Source organism: Quercus lobata, chromosome 2, assembly GCF_001633185.2.
Source record: "Quercus lobata isolate SW786 chromosome 2, ValleyOak3.0 Primary Assembly, whole genome shotgun sequence".
In the NCBI taxonomy this organism is placed as follows: Eukaryota; Viridiplantae; Streptophyta; class Magnoliopsida; order Fagales; family Fagaceae; genus Quercus; species Quercus lobata.
The window spans coordinates 16,902,944-16,925,049 of NC_044905.1; the positions used below are offsets into that span (position 1 = coordinate 16,902,944).

Here is a 22,106-nt window from a genome sequence, read left to right on the forward strand (position 1 = left end):
AACAAAGTGTATAATTAATACATATGAGTCTGACTTACCTCCAATACTTTTTTAATTGGACATGTCATTTTATTTTAAATATACAATAATAAGTGATAGTGAGTTTTAATCCCTAGCTTTTATTTAGATAGTGGATGATATAACAATTTCTCATTAAAACAAAAAAAAAAAAAATTCATTTTTAAAAAGTACTAGAGGTAAGTCAAATTATATATATATATATGGGGAAATTACACTTTGTCCACCTATGGTTAGTCCGAAAAACACTTTATCTACTTGTAGTTTAAAAATTGACACTCTACCCACCTAAGGTTAGTTCCGTTTGTCTCCCGTTACCCACCTCCGTTAAAAGCATGGGTAAATTTATATTTTTACTATCCTTTTATGTTTCTCTCCTCTTAAAATATAAAAAACTAAAAAATCAAGGAAAAAGAAGATTCAAAAGCTAGGTTTTGTAAAATTAAAACCTAACTTTTATATCTTCTTTTCATGACACATGTTTGAGCAAAAACAGAGACAAAAGTGAAGGACCTTCAACCTAAAGCATCACTCCCATTCTGTCTTTTCCGGAAGAGGAGACTGAACTTTTTGATAAATTAATAGTTCTAATGGAAGAGAGGAGATTTAAACTCAGTTGAGCTACAAAATTTTTGATAATTTCAAAAGGTTATACTGATGGATTAAGAGTAATGAAAAAGGGAACAACAAAAATAAAAAACCGTCACTTGGCAATTTCTGTGTGAAAGGAGTTGATGAATTTGGTTTATAGCGTGTGCGTGAACTGTGATCTGTGAAGTGCTATTCCCAAATGCATTTTCAGCATTGACAAGACAAATATGCAAAGTGTTGATAAATTGCGTTAATCTGAAAAGCATTTATTAAATGGCACTGGCAAGGCAACACAATAACCTACATTAATCCATCTCACAATTGGTCACAAGTTTGCACAAAATGCAGAATCTGTCTTTTTCATTTAGAAAGACACAGCACTTTTTTTTCTTTTTTCTTTTTTTGGCTCTAGGTAAGACACACTGCACTTAATCACATGCCACTTGTCTCTTTCATTCCCAACAACAGATTAACACACAGCACTTTTTTGCAAAGTGTAATTTCCGGTCATGGACAGAATGCCATTTATCACAACCCAACTACCGGTCATGGACGACAGAAGACCAAATTGACAATCTTTGCAAAGTATGAGAGAAAATTGAAACCTTAGGAACTAATAATACCCCTAAACTTCTTAGATATTTTTCTCCAGATAAATAAGAATAGATATTTTATTTTTTTAAATAAGCATTAACAGTATCCTGAAACTTCTTACTATTGTTCCCTCTCTGGCTAGCATTTACAACTGCAATGTGTTAAAATAGAAGATCCAAAAGTTGATGCATGAAGAGAAAATGTAAAAGTTGGGTTTTAATTTTTACAAAACTTAGCTTTTAGATCTTTTTTCCTTTGATTTTTTAGTTTTTTATGTTTTGAGAGGAAAAATATATAACAAAAATACAAATTTACCCATGTTTTTACAAATGTGGATAATGAGAGATAAACGGAGTTAACCTTAAATGAATAAAGTGCTAATTTTTAAACTACAGATAAGCAAAGTGTTTTTCAGGTAAACTACAAGTGGGCAAAGTGTAATTTCTCATATATATATATATATATATATATCAGTTGACTAATTTAAACATACCCAAGAATTTTTTTTAAATGTAAACCCTTATTCTATGGAACACATATAATATTAAGTTTAAATTATTATATAAGTTTAGAATTGTAGCATTTTTTTTCTTTCCAAATATAAATATAATGCCTGTATATATTGAAACTACAGATAGGCAAAGTGTTTTTCAGGTAAACTACAAGTGGGCAAAGTGTAATTTCTCATATATATATATATATATGTATATATATATATCAGTTGACTAATTTAAACATACCCAAGAAATTTTTTAAAATGTACACCCTCATTCTATGGAACACATATTGATAGGGGAGCAGAAAATTAGTCTAACTCCGGTTCGTCCAAAGTGGTCGTCCAGATCCAATTGAGCAAGTTCGACCTGGAATCACCCCAGAAGAAGTAAAAGTGTTCATGGACAATAATACTACTCTTGATCAGTGAAGTCTCCCATGGTCGATAAAGCCGTCCATGATGAAGGTCGTCCATGGACGACCTTCAGATGTCCATGGACGACCAAACAGTCCTCCACTAGACGGACGAATACGCAACACTTAGAACTTTTGACTCTCTGTAGCGGTTACTAAACCCGCAACTATCTCAATGAATCCATCAAATAAGTTAACTTCCGTTAGCGGTTACAATTTTAGTAGCCGTTGAGGAAGTTAACTCCAGACTCGTTGGCTTCCACAAATCTTGGGGAGGTTATTGGACAAATAACCGTCCCCAGGATCCCTATATAAAGGACCAGTCTGAACTCGACAGAGGTAAGAACTTTTCTGAGACATTACTCCCAAATACTTGGAACTCCCTTCTCTGCGAGACTAACTTCTTCATCGGAGAGGGTTTGGCCGGTATTCTCCGGTCTCCTCTTTGACTGTTTGTTTCTTGTAGGCCTTCCACCACTTCAGTAGCCCACCGAAGCCAGATCATCCACCTTACTGATTCGGAGCGATATCAGTTGGTGCCGTCTGTGGGAAAGAGATTGTTTTGCAACTTTCTTTTCTGCGACAAAAGGTTAGGATGGTCAGGACCAGGTCGAGGGCTACTAGCCCAGGCCGTCAGGGAAGCAGAGGCGCTTCAAGTGATCCCCAACACGATCGCCAATCCGCACCAATCATGCAGACATCGTCTGTTCAACATGTGCAATCTATGGCGGCTGCAATGGCGGAGTTGACTCGCCAAAACCAAGAGTTAAGAATGGAGATCAATCAGAGAAGACAGACACGTGAGGAACGTGAAGGACAAACAGAAGGTCACGGCGATAGAAAAAATCCTAAGATTGGAAGTCAGTTAAGAGGCACCACTTCACGGACGGTACCACACTTGAAAGAAGAAATGGACCAAATGAAGAGAGTCATGGAGGAAATGAAAGAGAACATGAGGAGGACGAATCCTATAGAAGATTTGGTCCACAGAACCGACTCTCCCTTTACGGCTTCCATCAACAGTCATTCTCTACCATCAAAATTCAAACTGCCTTCCCTGGATTCATACGACGAAATGCGTGACCCGTTTGACCACATTGCTACTTTCAAGACAACTATGCACCTTCAAGGGGTCCCTGATGAAATCATGTGTAGAGCTTTCCCTACCACCCTTAAAGGCCCGGCGCGAGTTTGGTTCAGCAAAATACCTCCAAGTTCTATAGGTTCTTTCGAAGAGTTAAGCAAATTGTTTGTTAATAACTTCATCGGGGGACAAAGACACAAGCGTTCTTCGTCCAGCTTGCTGACCATAGAGTAAGGGGAGAACGAAAGCCTGCGGTCATTCATCACTCGCTTCAACAGAGAAGCCCTTAGTGTGGACGAGGTGGATGACAAGCTTCTACTGGCAGCCTTCCACAGTGGGATTAATTCTGATTTATTTATCCACAAGCTATATGAGAAGGAGCCTCAAACTATGGCTGAGCTCGTCCATTCGGCTCAAAACTTCATGAATGCAGAAGATGCGATCATAGCCAAGAAGAGGAAAAGAGCTGAAAGGATGGAAGCGCATCCAGCACGCCACTCAGAACAAGGCCCTCGTCCAAAGAAGGGACAGACGGAAGATAAGAAGGAACGAGATAACAGAAAGACGGGTCCTTTTTGAAGAAGCCAGAACTATACGCCCCTGAATGCTCTACTTGATCAAGTGCTCATGCAAATTAAAGACGACCCTTCCCTAAAATGGCCAGAGAAGATGAAGGAATATCCCAATAAGCGCAATAAGAGTAAATATTGTACCTTCCACAAGGACCATGGGCATGACACGGATGAATGTTATGACCTGAAGCAGCAGATTGAGAATCTTATTAGACAAGGAAAGCTGAGGCACTTCGTTGGAAGGGATCATAGAGATGAGAAGTTGAAAGGAAAAATGGAGGAATCGTCCCGGCCCCCACTAGGAGAGATAAGGATTATCGTTGGAGGAAACTCGATGGGGCAATCTTCCAAGTCGAAGAAGACATATCTCAAAGTGGTGCAAAAAGTCCAGCTCTCTGGACAATCACCAAGGACGAGATCAAGGGACGAGCCGGCCATTTCCTTCACCGACGAAGATGCTGAAAGGATCCATCACCCGCATGACGATGCGATTGTCATTACTCTGCTTATTACAGATTATATAACCAGGAGAGTGTTAGTTGACAATGGAAGCTCAGCAGACATATTGTACTACCCTGCCTTCCAACAGATGAGGCTTGAGCGGGATCAACTTCATCCAGTTTGCTCACCACTGATAGGGTTCGGAGGAATGAAGGTGCAGCCCGTAGGCACCATTACGTTACCAGTAGTGGTAGGGTCATACCCACAGCAGATAACTAGGGAAGTCAATTTCCTCGTGGTGGACTGTTCATCTTCATATAATGCCATTATTGGAAGACCAACTCTGAACAGTTGGAAGACGATAATATCTACCTACCATCTATCAGTCAAATTTCCTACGGAGTACGGGATAGGGCAAGCACAAGGAGATCAGTTGGCAGCTAGAGAATGCTACTTAGTCATGATGGCTTTGGACGAACAGGTGCAGACAATGAGCATCGAGGAAAGAAGGGTTATTGCAAAGCCCACAGAGGTATTGGAAGATATTCTTTTGCAAGAAAATGATCCCGAGAAATTCACCAGAATTGGAACAGGTATGAAGGAGAAGGCAAGAAAAGACCTCATCCAGTTCCTGAGAAAGAGTATCGACGTTTTTACATGGAGTCATGACGACATGCCAGGAATCGACCCAAATGTGATCACTCATCGATTGAATGTGTACCCCTTTTTTAAGCCTGTTCGTCAGAAGAAGAGGGTATTCGCTCCCGAGTGGGATAAGGCGATCAAGGAAGAGGTTCAGAAACTGACCACGGCACAGTTCATTAAGGAAGTCTATTACCCGGATTGGTTAGCCAATGTGGTGACGGTGAAAAAAGCAAATGGAAAATGGAGAATGTGTGTAGATTTCACTGACTTGAACAAGGCATGTCCCAAAGATAGTTATCCTTTACTACGCAATGATCAATTGGTGGACTCTACGGCTGGCCATCAGTTGTTGAGCTTCATGGACGCCTTCTCAGGATATAATCAGATCAAGATGGATGAAGCTGATCAGGAAAAACCTTCCTTCATTACCAGCCAAGGCTTGTTTTGCTACAAAGTGATGCCTCTCAGTTTGAAGAACGCAGGGGCAACTTATCAAAGGTTGGTAAATCACATGTTTCGTCCACAGATAGGACGGAATGTGGAGGTTTATGTCGACGACATGCTTGTGAAGAGCATAGACAAGGGAAGCCATCTAGATGACCTACAGGAAACCTTTGAAACACTTCAGCGATATAAGATGAAGTTGAACCCAAGTAAGTGTGCATTCGGAGTATCATCGGGAAAGTTTCTGGGGTTCATGGTTTCGCAAAGAGGAATCGAGGCGAATCCAGACAAGATCCAAGCTATATTGGACATGGAGCCACCGAAGAGTATCAAGGAAGTCCAATCCCTCACAGGACGAGTTGCTGCTTTGAACAGATTTGTTTCGAAAGCCACAGACAAATGTTTACCTTTCTTCAAAGTCCTCAGGAAGGCATTTGAATGGACGGACGAATGTCAAAGGGCCTTCCAAGACCTGAAGGACTATCTCACTACTGCCCCATTATTAAGTCCGTCTGTGCAAGGAGAAAAACTGTACCTATACTTAGCGGTGTCCCCACACGCCGTAAGTTCAGCTTTAATCAGAGAAGAAGAGAAAGTACAAAAACTTGTGTACTACACTAGCCGAGCACTCAGAGGAGCAGAGGGAAGGTATCCGCTTATAGAGAAATTGGCTTTTGCACTGATAACAGCTTCTAGGAAGTTAAGACATTACTTCCAAGTTCATGTTATCAATGTCATGACGGACCATCCGCTTAAGAAGGCAATGAACAAGCTGGAAGCCGCAGGACGGCTGATTCAATGGGCGGTGGAACTTAGTGAATTCGACATTCGATACCAACCGAGAAATGCAATAAAGGCTCAAGCCCTAGCAGATTTGATCGCAGAGTTCACTACGAGTCACGAGGATCTTGGGGAAGGAGAGTACAATAACAAATGGGTCGTCCATGTAGATGGATCGTCTACATTGTATGCTGGAGGAATAGGAGTTGTTTTGCAGTCGCCAGAAGGAGTCAAATTAAAGTACAAGGCCCGTTTGCAATACCAGACTACTAACAATGAAGTGGAGTATGAAACCCTTTTAAAGGAGTTGGAGTTGGCCAAGTCTGTAGAAGCAGACTCAATACTTGTCTTGGAAGACTCTCAATTGGTCATAGGCCAAGTAAATGGGACATGCAAAGCCAAGGAAGACAGAATAAAGAAATATCTAAGGAAGGTAGTACGCCTTGTAAAGAAATTCAAAAAAGCTGATTTTGTTCAAATCTCGAGGGAAGAGAATATGGAAGCAGATATTTTGGCGAAGGAAGCATCTGGGAATGAAGCGTTGGACGAGTTGGATGAAGTACACTACATGCCAAGTATAGACCTTCCAGAAATGCTGCAGATAGAGGGTGACGGAAATTGGATGACCCCAATAGTATCATACTTGAAGGACGGAAGGCTTCCAGAAGAGAAGGACGAAACTAGGAAGCTCAGGGTCAAATCAGCCAGGTATGTACTTATGGACGAAGTGTTATACAAAAGAGGTTTTTCCCAGCCTCTCTTAAGATGTTTGGCTCCGGACGAGGCAAACTACATGTTGAGGGAGGTTCACGAAGGAGCATGCGGAAACCATTCAGGAGCCAGATCACTCGTCCATAAAGTCATCCGTAGCGGATTCTATTGGCCAACCATCCAAACTGATGCTAAGGCATATGTCAAAGTATGTGATCAATGTCAATGCTTCAGCAACATTCCCAGACAGCCAGCAGAATATCTCACGCCAATGATGGCCCCTTGGCCTTTCGCGCAATGGGGACTGGACATTTTGGGGCCTTTTCCAACTGGAACTCGGCAAATGAAGTTTCTGGTAGTAGGAATAGATTACTTCACAAAATGGGTGGAAGCCGAACCCTTAGCAAAAATTACGCAGCAGAATGTCAAGAACTTCGTCTGGAAGAACATTGTATGCAGATTCGGGGTACCTAGAGTATTAGTGTCTGACAATGGACGACAGTTTGACAACACACCTTTCAGGGAATTTTGTGAACAGCTTGGAATGAAGAACCATTACTCCTCACCCTCCCACCCACAGGCCAATGGCCAGGCAGAAGTAGCAAACCGATCCTTGTTGAAAATTATCAAGACTCGGCTCGAAGGGGCAAAGGGAGTATGGCCGGATGAGTTACCAGGTGTTTTATGGGCTTATAGAACGACATCGAGAACTCCAACAGGAGAAACTCCTTTTAAACTAGCCTATGGAAGTGAGGCAGTTATACCGGCAGAAGTACACATGACGAGCCATAGGGTGAGGAAGTATCAAGCTGAAGAAAATGAAGAACAGCTCCGTCTTAACCTTGACCTTATGGACGAGGTCAGGATGGATGTAGAACAGAAAACAGCGAGGTACAAAAATCTCATGGCAAGGCAATATGACGCCATGGTGAAGCCTAGGCGTTTCAACATCGGGGATCTCGTCCTGAAGAGGGTTACCTTGGCAACAAGAAACCCGGCCTACGGGAAACTTGGGCCAAATTGGGAAGGACCTTATAGGGTTATCAACTGCAAGAGGCAAGGATCCTATTATTTGGAAGCTTTGGATGGGCGGATGCTGGAACACCCTTGGAATGTTGAGCACCTAAGGAAATACCATCAATAAGTGCTGACTCTTGACAAAAGTGTCCTTGGACGAGATACCTGGACGAGCAGAAGTGTTTGTTTACTACTATTGTGTGTTTTAAGTATTTTAATAATCCCCTAGAAAGTACATTAGTGTTTTCACTTTTGTGCTATTCATGGACGAATTGGTTTGTATTTTTAATTCAATAAGGCACTAGCTCACGAGCATGTGCCATGCCTGTGGACGAATGTTTACATAAGTTTGGATTTTCAAATATATATATATTGTGTTTTCAAGTATATTATTGGAATCCTTTGTATGTTCATTCAGATTGATCCACAAAAAAGAAAGATAAGCATGGACGAATGAAATCCTTAGACGCAAGGATATATCGTCCATAAGCTTTCCTCCAAAGGAAAAATGAAACAAGGTACATCCGTCCAAAGCGTAAGACGAGATGAAACCTAAGATAAAAATGAAGCTAAGGTCCATCCGTCCAAAGCATAAGACGAGATGAAACCTAAGTTAAGGGTATATCCGTCTAAAGCTCAAGACGAGATGAAATCCGAGAAGTGTCCGTCCGAGACATGGACGAGCAAAGACCTCAAAACTAGCTTAACAATCCATTGCATTGGACGAGAAATCGCTGGGAAGTCTAATCATCAAGGACGAAAAAATGATCGTCCATAATTTTGAATGATGAAAAAATCTAATCAAAAAGGAAGTCATTCATAGACAAACTATACATAAGCTGAAAGGAATCAATTTACTCTATCTTGGTGATGTAATAAAAAATTCACCCCCATAATCAAGACGAGGCGAACTGAATTCCTGGATGGACGAACCACATAGTCTCAAATGATATGACTTATGAAAATAAAAATTTCATACATAAAGCTGGAAATGTATATATTCAAACACAATGGAAGATAAAAATAGAAGTATTCATTTTTTCATGAAATTTAAAGAAGGGTGGACGACCCACGTCCAAAAACCCCCTAAGTTGTGAAAATGAAACTGTATATAAAACTCGTCCACAATCTTGGACGAGACAATTGTACTTATATGAACTGGAATTTAAAAAAAAAAAAACAAAGCCCAAAACAACAGGCACTTCCAGATAAAAGTAAAACAAATTTTCAAGGAAATTGTAAATCATTTGGGCAAATTAGCCTTGGGGTCGTCCTAAGTGACTTCAGTATTAGCGTCGTCCATTATGTTGACGTCCTCGGAACTCGTCTGCAACAAGGAACTCTCCGTAGCAAGGGGAAGCTTGAAGGAGTTGAAGTCCAAATCAGGATATGCCTCCTTAGCATCAGCACGGAAGTCTTCATAGCCAGCTGCATAATGACTGTCTAGACGATTCTTATACTCATCAGACTTCTTAAAGGCCGCAATAGCTTCTTCACGTGCCTTCTCCAAGGATGAGGTAAACTCTGAAACTTATCCTTCAAGATGGACGATGCGGGTATCCTTCTCTAAGTTGTCAGCCTTAAGCTCTTCCACCTCGTTCTTCAGTTTCGTCTCACTTCCTTGTAGACGATTAAAATCCTCGGTCAACCTAAGGACCTCCCCCTTCTTTAGCAGAACTTCATTGTTCAGCTCCTTGACTTTATCATTAGTCGTCTTAGCCTCTGCAGCGAGCTCCTTGGCTTGGCAGGTTGCTATATAAAATTTTGACATAGCCTGCATATGGACGAAAGGGAGTTAGACATCCTGTTCAAAATAAAATTTTAAAAAAAAAAAATTTCACAAGGACGAGGGAAAGACTTACCTTAAAAAGGTCATGGATGCCAGAATGTTCAAACTCCTTCACTGACATGTTATAGCACTCATTCACTTCACGATCAGTGACGATTCCTTTGAACGTCCTCCATGCATAACCCTCGTCCAAAACTAGATTGGAAGGACGATCAGAGGTCTCCGACGAGCTGGGCTTGCGAGAAGCTTTGGGTGGAGGGGGAAGATCGCTCTGAACGGGATGGACTGTTTGGACGGGCTCCACATCCACCAAAGGTTCGTCCAAGTTCACTGTTGGAGGTACAAACTTGGGGACCTTGGGAAGGGAAGTCTTAGCAGACTTTTGCTTCTTAGGGCCTCGACGGCTTGGGAGGTCGTCCAAGTCTACAGTACTGGATATTGGTTTAGACTTCCTCTTCCCAGCCTGAACGGAAGCCACTTGGACAGACGGAGGCGCAACAACATCCTCGTCCCCACTAGTCACTGCCTTCTCCTCGTTTTCCCTCATTGTAGTTAGTCCTACAATGAGGAAAGCCAATCAAAAAAAAAAAAGAAAGGTAAGTGAAATGAAGTGGACGATACTTACTTCGACGAGTAGTCTCCTCGTGACTAAGGTTCTAGGCACTGGGCCAAGTCCCCAAGCAGCTAGACGACTGAGAGTAACCAAATCGTGGAAAGTCCTCCCAGGGAAGGCACGAACCACGTCTATCTGGTCCAGGTAAAATTTGTCCAAGCGTGGACGAGCAACAGCTGCATCAACAAAGAAAAAGAGTTAGACAATTGAAAGATAGGAAAAAAGTAAGGAGAAAGGAAATAAAATAGAAAGAAAATATACCCTCAGGACGAAGACGACCTAGAGGGCTGGTAAAATGTGGGAAGGGGGGACTACCCACATCAGCTGGGTCCCCAGCCCAATTTCCAGAAATAATAAAAAATTCTTTTTTTCAAAGCTGGTCAGGCGAGCTACGGCCTTTAATTAAACTGTAATAAGAGCCCCTGGACGAGAACTGGTAAAAACCAGTAGATTTCTTTATCTCCGAGGGCTTATAACAGTAAAGGAACTCGTCCACCGTTATTGGATGGTTCCCTTCCAATGCCTCACGACATAACACTTGCATGGCAACTATCGTCCTCCAACCATTGGGGTTGAGCTGATTAGGTCCAATACCCAACCTTTGGAAGAGGTCTCTACAGAAGTAATTTAGAGGAAACCTAAGGCCAGCTAAAAGGTAAGAAGTATATACCCCTAAACCAGAGGAAGGAGAACAACACCATTCTCCAGCCTTGGGTAGACGAGGGTTAAGTTTTTTAGGAATTTGGTATCTATCTACAAGAGTTTTTAACTTGGCAGTATCTAAGGTGGATGCTACCTCTGGGGCACAACTATAAATGACGTACTCCTCGTCCTCTTCCTCGTCTTGAGGAGAGCTAGATGGCTGTCTGGATGAGTTAGCCCCAGATCTAGAAGCCATCCTACGTTTTAGTTCCTGGAATTCCTGTAAGGGAATGCTAGGAACCCCAGACGAGTAATGCTCGTCTGAGGAATCACTACAGGACGAGCTATCTACACTATCCTCACTACCCTCACTCCCAGAAGAAACGTCCTGATACTCGTCTATCTCCCTCTCTATACTACTAGACGAAGACATATTTAAGATAAAAACCTAAAAAGAAAGAAGAAATACCTGATAGAACTAGGACGAGGGTTAGACGAGGCTCTTGGACGAGATGGCAGAGGGGAAAATGAGAGGAAAGTAAGGGGCATGAATGAGAATGCACTATTTATAGGCCCCAGCAACCGGGTCACTGAAGCGACGTTCGCCATTCAAAAATTGACACGTGGCGATTCCTTGGGGAAATGGATTCGACACGACTGGCCAACCAATAGCCTCGCGACACGTGGCTCACAAAAAGAAAAATTTTATTAAAATCACAACAATATCCTGGACAACCCTTTGAACAAAGGGGCAACTGATAGGGGAGCAGAAAATTAGTCTAACTCCAGTTTGTCCAAAGTGGTCGTCCAGATCCAATTGAGCAAGTTCGACCTGGAATCACCCCAGAAGAAGTAAAAGTGTTCATGGACAATAATACTACTCTTGATCAGTGAAGTCTCCCATGGTCGATAAAGTCGTCCATGATGAAGGTCGTCCATGGACGACCTTCAAATGTCCATGGACGACCAAACAGTCCTCCACCAGACGGACGAATACGCAACACTTAGAACTTCTGACTCTCTGTAGCGGTTACTAAACCCGCAACTATCTCAACAAATCCATCAAATAAGTTAACTTCCGTTAGCGGTTACAATTTTAGTAGCCGTTGAGGAAGTTAACTCCGGACTCGTTGGCTTCCACAAATCTTGGGGAGGTTATTGAACAAATAACCATCCCCAGGATCCCTATATAAAGGATCGGTCTGAACCCGACAGAGGTAAGAACTTTTATGAGACATTACTCCCAAATACTTGGAACTCCCTTCTCTGCGAGACTAACTTCTTCATCGGAGAGGGTTTGGCCGGTATTCTCCGGTCTCCTCTTTGACTGTTTGTTTCTTGTAGGCCATCCACTACTTCAGTAGCCCACCAAAACCAGATCATCCACCTTATTGATTCGGAGCGATATCACATATAATATTAAGTTTAAATTATTATATAAGTTTAGAATTGTAGCATTTTTCTTCTTTCCAAATATAAATATAATGCATGTATATATTGAAACTTGAATTATAAGGTAATCTTTTAAATATTTACCATTTTTATTACTACTTTTTAAGGGCTCATATCTTCTTCTCTTTTTCTTTTTTTCTTTTTTGAAGAAATTTAAGGGCTCATCTATATTATCTATATATATTATATATATATATATATATATATATATATAACCGAAACCTTTGACCTCTCCATAATTTTCCACATCAGCATTACTTAAATAAATAAACAAAAATTATGATTTTACTATAAAACCGGATTTTACTATAAATAAAATTATGATTATACACTTATACTATACTACTACATATAGAGTCAAATTTAAATAAACAAGTTATTTGCTGGCTTTGGACTTGCGTATTTAGACTATAGCTAACCATGATATATATCTTCATGGTTGTTTAATCCAAAATCATCTATATATATAACTCTCTTCAATTATTGAACAAAATACTTGCACATATACGCATACACTAAATCTTGAGAAACTCAAATTAAAAAAAGAAAAAAAAAGTAATAGTAGTAGTAGTAGTATGATAGGACTCTTTTAACCTAAGTTAGTATAAATTGATTAGTGTATTTTATGATTCTATCAAAATAGTCAGTTGAATTTGGGTTTAGAGTTTACACTCTTTCAGCAAAACTATATAGCTATGAAATACTTAAACATGCTTTCTAGTCACAATTAAGTGAGATGATGTGCAATAAGTATTAAATTTGCAATTTGTTTTATCTCAATTGTGTTTACACTATGTTTGGGGTTTCTGTTCTTTTTGTTTCCCTATCTTTTTCATATACCAAGATTATGGCTTCTCCGATTTTCGGTAAACAATTTTTGGTTATTTTTATGGTTAACAACTTAACATGCATGTACATATATATATATATATATATATATATATTATTGAAAATATAATGAGATGTTGATGGTTAATACATATATATTTTAGGAATCAAGAGTAATATTCTTTTTTATTATTTGAAGCATTCGCTCCAATTAGTAAGGCTTTGGTAATGTCACTTTGTCTTGAATCTTCAAGGTGACTATGTGTAAAACTGTAAGTATGTAATTTTTATTTTTTGATGGTCTTATATATATATATATATATATATATGAATTTTTATTTTATTTTTTTTAGGCCGGTTGATAAGCAAGACTTGGAGGAGTGAATCATCTTCATCAGTAAGACAAAATACAAGGAGGGTGGAAAGTCATGTTCATGATTAAACATTCAAGGTACGAATTATATGATTCATGGGCAATTTAAATTGGATTTTCAATTTTAGAATTATTGCATGTGTTGCAAATCTATATTTAAAGTGAGAAAATTTTACATAGAAACATTTTTAGAATGATGATTAATTTTATGTGGTTAAAATGAATCTTTGTATATAGAAGTCTGATAAATTCTTTTGTTTTAATGGCTGCTTAAAATGGTTTAATTGATCTATTACGTCATTGACCATTGCTACAAAGTACAAACATATACAAAGTAAACATTTTTAGATCTAAAATTATTTGCTAACTAGTAATGTTGGCCTGTTATAGTTTATTATTTGCATATGTGCAAAGTTTAAATATAGTAATTGTAAGGACACAATTCTCTGTGGCCCAATAAGGATGTTGGGCTCGCGTACGAAAGATCCCTCACAATATGATTTGTAGAGAGTGGGCTTAAAAAGCTAGCCGCTGGTCACGGGGCGATGTCCAATCTTGGTTTTAGAGGAATTCAGGTAGAAAAAGGAGTTGGGCTTGAACATTTAAGCCCTAAGACGTCGTACCCTATGGGATGGGACTCCTCGGAGTTGATCCGAGGACCATTGAGGCCTTTCCCCGGTTCTCCAACGACGGACTTTCTTCAGTGAAGTCTGGTGTTGTTGAGATGTTCTCCCCCATGTGATCCTTCTCTTTTTGGGGGTGGGCTGGGATCCCCTTTAGATTTACTTACTTTCTTCTTTTATACTCGTCCGTGTTGATTGTCCTTCGTCCACGTGTAGGGTCAATCTATACAAGACTGATATTTGTCCCATCAGTCTAATCCCAGAATTGTTGGGTATGGTTGATAAGGCTGCAGAGTACGGCTCTGTCATGTGTTGGGTCTTATCTGGAAGGGTAGTAAGGATAACTTTCCCAAGATATTTTGGATCTCCTCACGAATTCGTCCCTATACCTGTTTTACCCCTTTATTTCGGTGGGATTCAGGATCTGCCGAGGACTGAACCGTCCTCGGCTGCCTCCCAAAAATTGTCTTTGTGCTCTGTATTGTAGAGCTTGGGCCACAGCTCTCCTCGGATTGGGCCTTCGGACTTCCCAGGAGCAATTGGGCTTGGCCCTTAAATTATTGGGCCCCACAATAGCCCCTCAAGACCCTTCTATCCGACTTTCGGGTTGGAAAGGAGGGTTTTGGCAAACTCGGGCCTTTAATATGGCTTGCTTGGTTCAACCCCGCATTTATGTGAGCGGTTTTCCACCTATCCAGGAAGTTAGCCGGTTTTCAAGGGATTCCGTCTAATCTGCTCGTGATTTACTCCTGCCGCTTGGTTGTCCCAGACGCGCCCTTAATGAATCCTCTTTACGAGGCTCATTTATGTCCGGCGGCTCATTTGGTAAGGTGGGGAGATGGAACGGACGCCTCTTTTTTTTTTCAGATTCCTTTGGGAAACTTGAATGCATTTAATACCCTCCGTTTTGCCCTTCCTATAAGAAGGCAAGCAGGAGGCCATCACTTTCGTGCAGACTCCTCTCCTTCCCTCTGTGATCTTGAAACCCGTAGCCTTCTTTAGCGCCTGCTTAGCCCGTTTGTTATACACCATATCAGTACACGCCTATCATAACGAATGATGAAGGTACCATGCCCCTCCTCAAAACACCATGTTCCGATAAAGCTTGAAATGGCTCGATCGGGGCAAGGATGGCGCAGACTTAAGATCTGTCCCGCCTCTCTTTCAGCCAAAATCCGAAGCAGGGGCTCGTCATGTCGGATTCTCGGCGTGACTGAGTCGAGAACACCCAGTATCAGCACCACTCGGCTCCTCACGAGCGTACCTAACATGGCACCAGTGTGTTAGGAGTCAGGGCTGAGGCAGGGGCGAAGTGCTTCTGCTTCTCCCTCTCTTTGCTCACTGATGCCCTCCTCCGTCTTCCTCTTATAGTCTTCCCAGCACCAGTTCCGCCCTGGTGCTGTCCTTCTCCCTCTTTTGCTCCTCTCTTTGTCTTTTCATTTCTCCCACTCTTCTTCTCCTCCTTCTCTTACTCATGTCCTCCATCTTCTTCGTTCATCTCCTCCATCTTCTTCATTGATTTCTTCATTACTATTTCCTTCTTCTTCGTTCTCTTTTTTTTTTTTGAAGCGAGTTCTTCTCTTAGTATGAGCAACAATGAGGCAAAGATTGGAGAGACTTCGAAGACAAGTTTAAAAGGCGCTTGACCGTTTGTTTATCCGTACTGTGGATGTTAGTACTGCTTCGGCAGCTCCTCTTTTGTATAGGCTTGTTGAAGCCTCTTTTTGTACATTGTAATAATTTTTCATATTAATAAAACTTGTTTCTATTTCACTTTGCATGTTCTGTCTCTTTGTTTTTACAAATTTGTAAGCGCCGCTCGGCCCAATCATATAGCATCTAAATCAATGACGACTAAGACCAAAATATTTAATAATAAAAAGATGTTGCCATAACTTTAATGGAAGTGCTCGGCATAATAAGGCAGACTAATAAAAAGTAATACTTACCCCCTTGGCTTGGGTCCGAGGACCATGCAAGGCCTTGGTTCTGTCCAAAACTTGTAATGATAATAATTTTTTGTACTTGGTTTCCCCATAGGCTTGAGTCCGAGGACCATACAAGGCCTTGGTTCTGTCCAAAACTTGCAATGATAATAACTTTTTGTACTTGGTTCCCCATTGGCTTGAGTCCGAGGACCATACAAGGCCTTGGTTCTGTCCAAAACTTTATGCCCTCCCTTTTTCTCTTTGCACCTGTCTTTCCTCAGGTGTCTCATAAGTTGCCGAGCAGGAAGTTGTCCTTGGTAACGGTTATTCCTTGGTGTGGGCCATAGTCCGTGGGCTTCCATGCAGAACGGGCCTGGGCCGCGAATTTATTAGACCCACAGATTTAGAGGCATTTCCGTAGTATTTGGTCACGCGGTACTTGTTGGCGTCCCAGTATTCGAGGTGCGCCTTCACGAGGCTCCTTTAATCTCAGGGTTGCAGACGGCATTGGAAATCGAGCCGGAGACATTTTGTCTGTAGCGTTCCTTGGGACGCTGCGTGAATTAAATGCCATCACCTCATCTTTTAAATAGATAGGAGAGAAAGTTGCTTTATCTTCGCACGAATTCTTCAGTCTCCTCTCTTAGTACATCATGTTTGAGGCGAGGATTGGGGCAAAGGAGCTCTCTCCGCCACAAAAGCGCCGTGTCTTCCTGAGACTTCAGATAGTGATGTACGGGCCAAGGAGGCGTAGACTCAAGAGAATATTTCAGTTCGAGAGAAGGGAAAGGATGTCTCTCCCTCTTTTAGTCAAAATCCGAAGCAGGTTCTGGTCATGCCAGATTTTTGGTATGTCAGAAGAAGGAATTTCCGCCATCAGCGCCGTCTGCCTTGTAGCAGGCAAATTTCTGCGGGGGCTTCCCAACTTCCGGCTCCCTGCAGCTTTCCTGTAGATGGTGTTAGCCTGAGGTCAGGTTCTTTGGCTGCCTGAGTCATGGGCATGTAGAAGCGTCGAGGAATAGTTTCCTTAGATGACATCTTGGATCAGTAGCCAACCTCTCCTCTGAGATATCTCCTCGGCATCATCTTTACTCTTTTGTACTTTTCTTTTGCTTACGCAGTTAACCCTAATGTAATTTGGTTTCAGCTTTTATTGTACACTGTACTGTTCTTTTGTCTTAATAAAAGATGCGTTTATTTCTTTATACATACTTTCTTTTTTTGCAACAACCACTTTGGGTCTGAATATTAAGTCTAAGCCTGCCTTTAACAATACTCTGGGCGGAAGAACACTTTAATACAAACCCTTATTAGTTTAAACTTCGCAAATATTATCAAGTATAACCATGGTAATCCTCAATAGATTGAATTCATGGAACTAACCGAGATAGCTGCTGAGCGTTGCGTGATGCACGCTAGACGAATATCCGAGAGAGCAGCCGAGCAGCGACGGACTTGGATCGTGCCCTTGGGGTAACATACTGTGCCGTATCGTATCAGCCCCTTTGACACTGGGGATTTGAGGGCAGACCAGGGAACCCGTGCAATTAAAGGGTTGGCCCAACTGTTAACGAGAAGTTCTCTTCGGATGGATTTTGAGGTTTATATGCCATAGTAGTTTCTTCCTTCCTTTTTTTTTTTAGTTGGTTTTCCCATAGGCTTGAGTCCGAGGACCATGCAAGGCCTTGGTTCTGTCCAAAACTTGTAAGATTTCTTTTACGTACTTGGTTTCCCCATAGGCTTGAGTCCGTGGACCATGCAAGGCCTTGGTTCTGTCCAAAACTTGTAAGATTTCTTTTACGTACTTGGTTTCCCCATAGGCTTGAGTCCGTGGACCATGCAAGGCCTTAGTTCTGTCCAAACTTGTAAGATTTCTTTTATGTACTTGGTTTCCCCATAGGCTTGAGTCCGTGGACCATGCAAGGCCTTGATTCTGTCCAAACCTTGTAAGATTTCTTTTATGTACTTGGTTTCCCCATAGGCTTGAGTCCGAGGACCATGCAAGGCCTTGGTTCTGTCCAAAACTTGTGATCTTTTTATTTGTTTTATTTTTCAACCACCAGCCCCTACACCAAGGCGGGGACAGTTGGCCTGAGGCTGGAAGCCCCTAGAGACGCCCGCGCCCTTAGCACTGCGAGGCGTAGCCCCTAGCAGAAGCTTACGTCGGAGCAACAACTATATGTCGCCGGAGACGGGGGAAATCCCAGAAATTTCTGCTTGCTAGAGAGCTGACTCCACCGCCACCTGCGCCAACGCGCAAGCTTTCCCACAGACGGCGCCAATTGTAAGGACACAATTCTCTGGCGGCCCAATAAGGATGTTGGGCTCGCGTACGAAAGATCCCTCACAATATGATTTGTAGAGAGTGGGCTTAAAAAGCTAGCCGCTGGTCACGGGGCGATGTCCAATCCTGGTTTTAGAGGAATTCAGGTAGAAAAAGGAGTTGGGCTTGAACATTTAAGCCTTAAGACGTCGTACCCTATGGGATGGGACTCCTCGGAGTTGATCCGAGGACCATTGAGGCCTTTCCCCGGTTCTCCAACGACGGACTTTCTTCAGTGAAGTCCGGTGTTGTTGAGATGTTCTCCCCCATGTGATCCTTCTCTTTTTGGGGGTGGGCTGGGATCCCCTTTAGATTTACTTACTTTCTTCTTTTATACTCGTCCGTGTTGATTGTCCTTCGTCCACGTCTAGGGTCAATCTATACAAGACTGATATTTGTCCCATCAGTCTAATCCCAGAATTGTTGGGTATGATTGATAAGGCTGCAGAGTACGGCTCTGTCATGTGTTGGGTCTTATCTGGAAGGGTAGTAAGGATAACTTCCCCAAGATATTTTGGATCTCCTCACGAATTCGTCCCTATACCTGTTTTACCCATTTATTTCGGTGGGATTCAGGATCTGCCGAGGACTGAACCGTCCTCGGCTGCCTCCCAAAAATTGTTTTGTGCTCTGTATTGTAGAGCTTGGGCCACAGCTCTCCTCGGATTGGGCCTTCGGACTTCCCAGGAGCAATTGGGCTTGGCCCTTAAATTATTGGGCCCCACAGTAATTGTCATTGTATATTTAAAACTTTATGATTGACCTCTTACAATATGAACCCAGTATAAACAATCATAATGTTCATTCACACGTCTATTATATTTTAATTTCTTTGTGCTCATGTAAAATATGAGTATCATCTAATATTCTAGATTACAGAGTATAAGAAATATATTTATTAAATAAAAAATGATATATTTGCCTATCAAGATTTGTATAGAGTTAACATTCATTTATTACATTTTTTTTTTCATCTACATATTTTGTAGCAATTGTATACAATTGTTTAATTTTCCTATAATGTTTGATTATATTTCAAATGTAATTATACTTTTGTAGCATGCTTAAAGTAAATATATATAATTTTTTTTTTAAAACTATCCCGTGCATTGCACAGGTTAGCAACTAGTATCTATTATTTCTAATACCCATTTTATTTGTATTTTCTAGCCCAAAACTAAAGAGTTTAGTCCAAATATAATAACATTTTATACTTTTAAACCCAAAAATTAAGGAAAGAAAAGAATTTTTGAGTCCAAAAAATCCAAAACTGAAAAAACCTACATACAAAAAGAATCAATTTAAGACTTAATTAGTTTAAAATGGATCAAAGTGGACCGAATGAACCAATATGGATCCAAGTGGACTAAAATGGACCCAAGTGGACAAAAGTGATCCAAATTGGACAAAATAAACTAAAATGGACTGAAATGCTACATTGATTTAGCTTAAATAAAACATAATAACAATAAATATCACTCTTTACTTTTAGATAATATTATATATAGGTGCAATTAATTAAGAATTGACGGTTTCAAAAAAAAAAAAAATTTAAGAATTGACAATTATTGGTACTGTTTGAAATAAATGGGTAAGTACTCCAAGATATTTTCCAAAATTATTGGTTTCTCAAAGCATTAGTAGAGAACATTAGTTTTGATATATATATTTTTTAGTCTATTAACTCGCAATATGTGTTTTCTTTTTCTTTTTTTATGAAAGCAAAATGTGTTTTCTTAAGAGATGCTCTCACACACGTGGGATCATTATTTGATATATTGACCAAAATTTGGACCACGCTCAAGAAAGTGGTCGGCGCCTTTTTTGTATGACTAGGTCAGACCCCACTGCCTGCTTTTAGTCTTTTAGATGATTAGGCCCTAGTACTTTTTCAACATTTTTTTCTACGATAATTAGAAAATTAGAATCACTCGATTTTATTTTTTCCTCCTGCATTGAAAGAACAACTAGATAGTGAGTCCTATGGTTTATTCCCTAGTATGACAGTCCACGGATTAAAGGCACATTTGATAGGACAAAGATATTACCGACATTTACTATTGCTTAGTCATGTTACATGACTCATGTTCACCATAAATATTCTTACAATCTGCAAATAAACTTTCCCATAAATAATATTGAACAAATATTTCACCACAAAAAAAAAAAAAAAAAAAAAAAAAAAACCACCAACATTGTTTTGCTAATCCAAGGAAAATCCTTTTAAGTAATTTTGGACTATCCCAAATGCACCCATAACCAATAAGATAACATTAAACTTTTCCCAAACCCTTCTCTCCCTCCCATCCTTACCCAACCAAAAAAAAAAAAAACAACCTTAAGTGGGATTTTCCTTGGATTATCAAAGCTAAGTTGGTGGTGATAGAATCACAGAAAGATGCATAATCCACAACAAAATCAAGAAAAAAAAAAAGTCACATATCATGCAACAATTCGAACCAACTTTCGTCCATTTCAAGGAATTTGCTCATCCACTCCAAAGTTAGAGGCCCCTCGCTAGAGCTATTAAAGAGGTCATCCCCAATGAAGCTACCCTGTGAGTCCACATTTCTTGTCGAGGTACCCTCTTCCCTTCTATCGACTATATGGTCCATCTCCATTACATTTGTTTTTTCATGCTCAGACTGCACCATGAATCCTCTATTTTGTTTCTCTTTCAGCTTTATCTTTTTGCTCAAATGAGAATTCCAGTAATTCTTAATCTCATTATCAGTTCGACCAGGTAATCTTCCAGCAATCAAAGACCACCTATACAATCACCAATTAATTTAGCTGTAAAACCAGCTAGCACATATATATATGTTCAACATGTATGCATACAAAGACAAAATAACTGAAACCTTGGCATGCATATAAAGAACAAGCCTACCTGTTTCCTAGGAGTTTATGCAGCCTAAGTATCAAATCCTCTTCTTGGTCAGATATATTGCCCCTTTTAATATTGGGTCTCAGATAATTCATCCATCTCAACCTGCAACTCTTCCCACATCGATTTAGACCTGCAAGAGTTTGGACTTACCATTATAACAAGAAGAAGAAGAATGACCAAAAAAGAAAGAAGAAAGAAACTAAATATCTTCAAGAGCAAGACCAAATTGGTTTAAGCAAAAAAATTTGACAAATTTTTCATTTTGGAACATTATAAGTCGGAATTTATATGCTTACCTGCTTTAGCTGCCACTGACTTCCACCTCTTTGGACCATGGATTTCGATGACTTGAGCTAGTTTTTGGTCCTCTTCAGCTGTCCATGCTCCTCTGTTAGCTTCTTTCTTAGTGCATCGACTGCTCAATGGAGCCATTGGCATTTCTCTTCCTCCTTTCTTCTTTGTGCAAGCAACACTAGTTCTAGTTGTTCAATTTCTATTTAGAGAGTAGAGAAGGAAGTGGTTAGTGTTAGCAAGGTGTGTATCGTTCACAAGCTTGTGGGATTTATGTCTCTTATAAGTTATATCTTTTTTGTTTTTTAGCAAACCTTGTAAGTTATATCTAGCTACCTTTCTCCGAGAGTAATTGAAACCCAACTAACCAATTATAAAATGAGTGAAAGACCAAGACCTTGGAGCCTTCAGTAATTTTGCTACGAGATGTCAATGTGGATAATGATTGAAGGATGAGAAAATGTAGTATGTGAATGTTAGTACGTATGATTCAGTGCGCATGCAATTATCACTAGGACCAAAACAACAATATGACACATTAATCGAAA

General features: G+C 40.5%; 2 protein-coding genes across 2 annotated transcripts; one reads left to right on the plus strand and one right to left on the minus strand.

Annotated features, from left to right (window-relative positions):
* The first annotated feature begins 3,865 nt into the window (after positions 1-3,865).
* LOC115960283 lies at positions 3,866-7,263 on the plus strand. The gene is made up of 3 exons (XM_031079090.1): positions 3,866-5,055; positions 5,149-6,712; positions 7,024-7,263. The coding sequence occupies exons 1-3, from the start codon at positions 3,866-3,868 to the stop codon at positions 7,261-7,263; spliced, it is 2,994 nt and encodes a 997-aa protein (XP_030934950.1).
* A 13,185-nt stretch (positions 7,264-20,448) lies between these two features.
* LOC115977771 (transcription factor MYB114-like) lies at positions 20,449-21,832 on the minus strand. The gene is made up of 3 exons (XM_031099790.1): positions 21,564-21,832; positions 21,268-21,397; positions 20,449-21,146 (listed from the first exon to the last, which is right to left on the minus strand). Exons 1-3 carry the CDS (start codon positions 21,703-21,705, stop codon positions 20,813-20,815), a joined length of 606 nt encoding a protein of 201 aa, XP_030955650.1. The 5' UTR covers positions 21,706-21,832; the 3' UTR covers positions 20,449-20,812.
* Between the last annotated feature and the right edge of the window lie 274 nt (positions 21,833-22,106).

Excerpts from the sequence above, each read along its gene's own strand:
- LOC115960283 (XM_031079090.1), top strand. The coding sequence starts at position 3,866 with ATGAAGGAATATCCCAATAAGCGCAATAAGAGTAAATATTGTACCTTC. Across the intron at positions 5,056-5,148 it reads GAAGTCTATTACCCGGATTG|TTATCCTTTACTACGCAATG; the intron begins GTTAGCCAATGT and ends TCCCAAAGATAG. Across the intron at positions 6,713-7,023 it reads GAAATTGGATGACCCCAATA|CAACATTCCCAGACAGCCAG; the intron begins GTATCATACTTG and ends TCAATGCTTCAG.
- LOC115977771 (XM_031099790.1), bottom strand. The coding sequence starts at position 21,705 with ATGCCAATGGCTCCATTGAGCAGTCGATGCACTAAGAAAGAAGCTAAC. Across the intron at positions 21,398-21,563 it reads GTCAGTGGCAGCTAAAGCAG|GTCTAAATCGATGTGGGAAG; the intron begins GTAAGCATATAA and ends AAACTCTTGCAG. Across the intron at positions 21,147-21,267 it reads CATAAACTCCTAGGAAACAG|GTGGTCTTTGATTGCTGGAA; the intron begins GTAGGCTTGTTC and ends GTGATTGTATAG.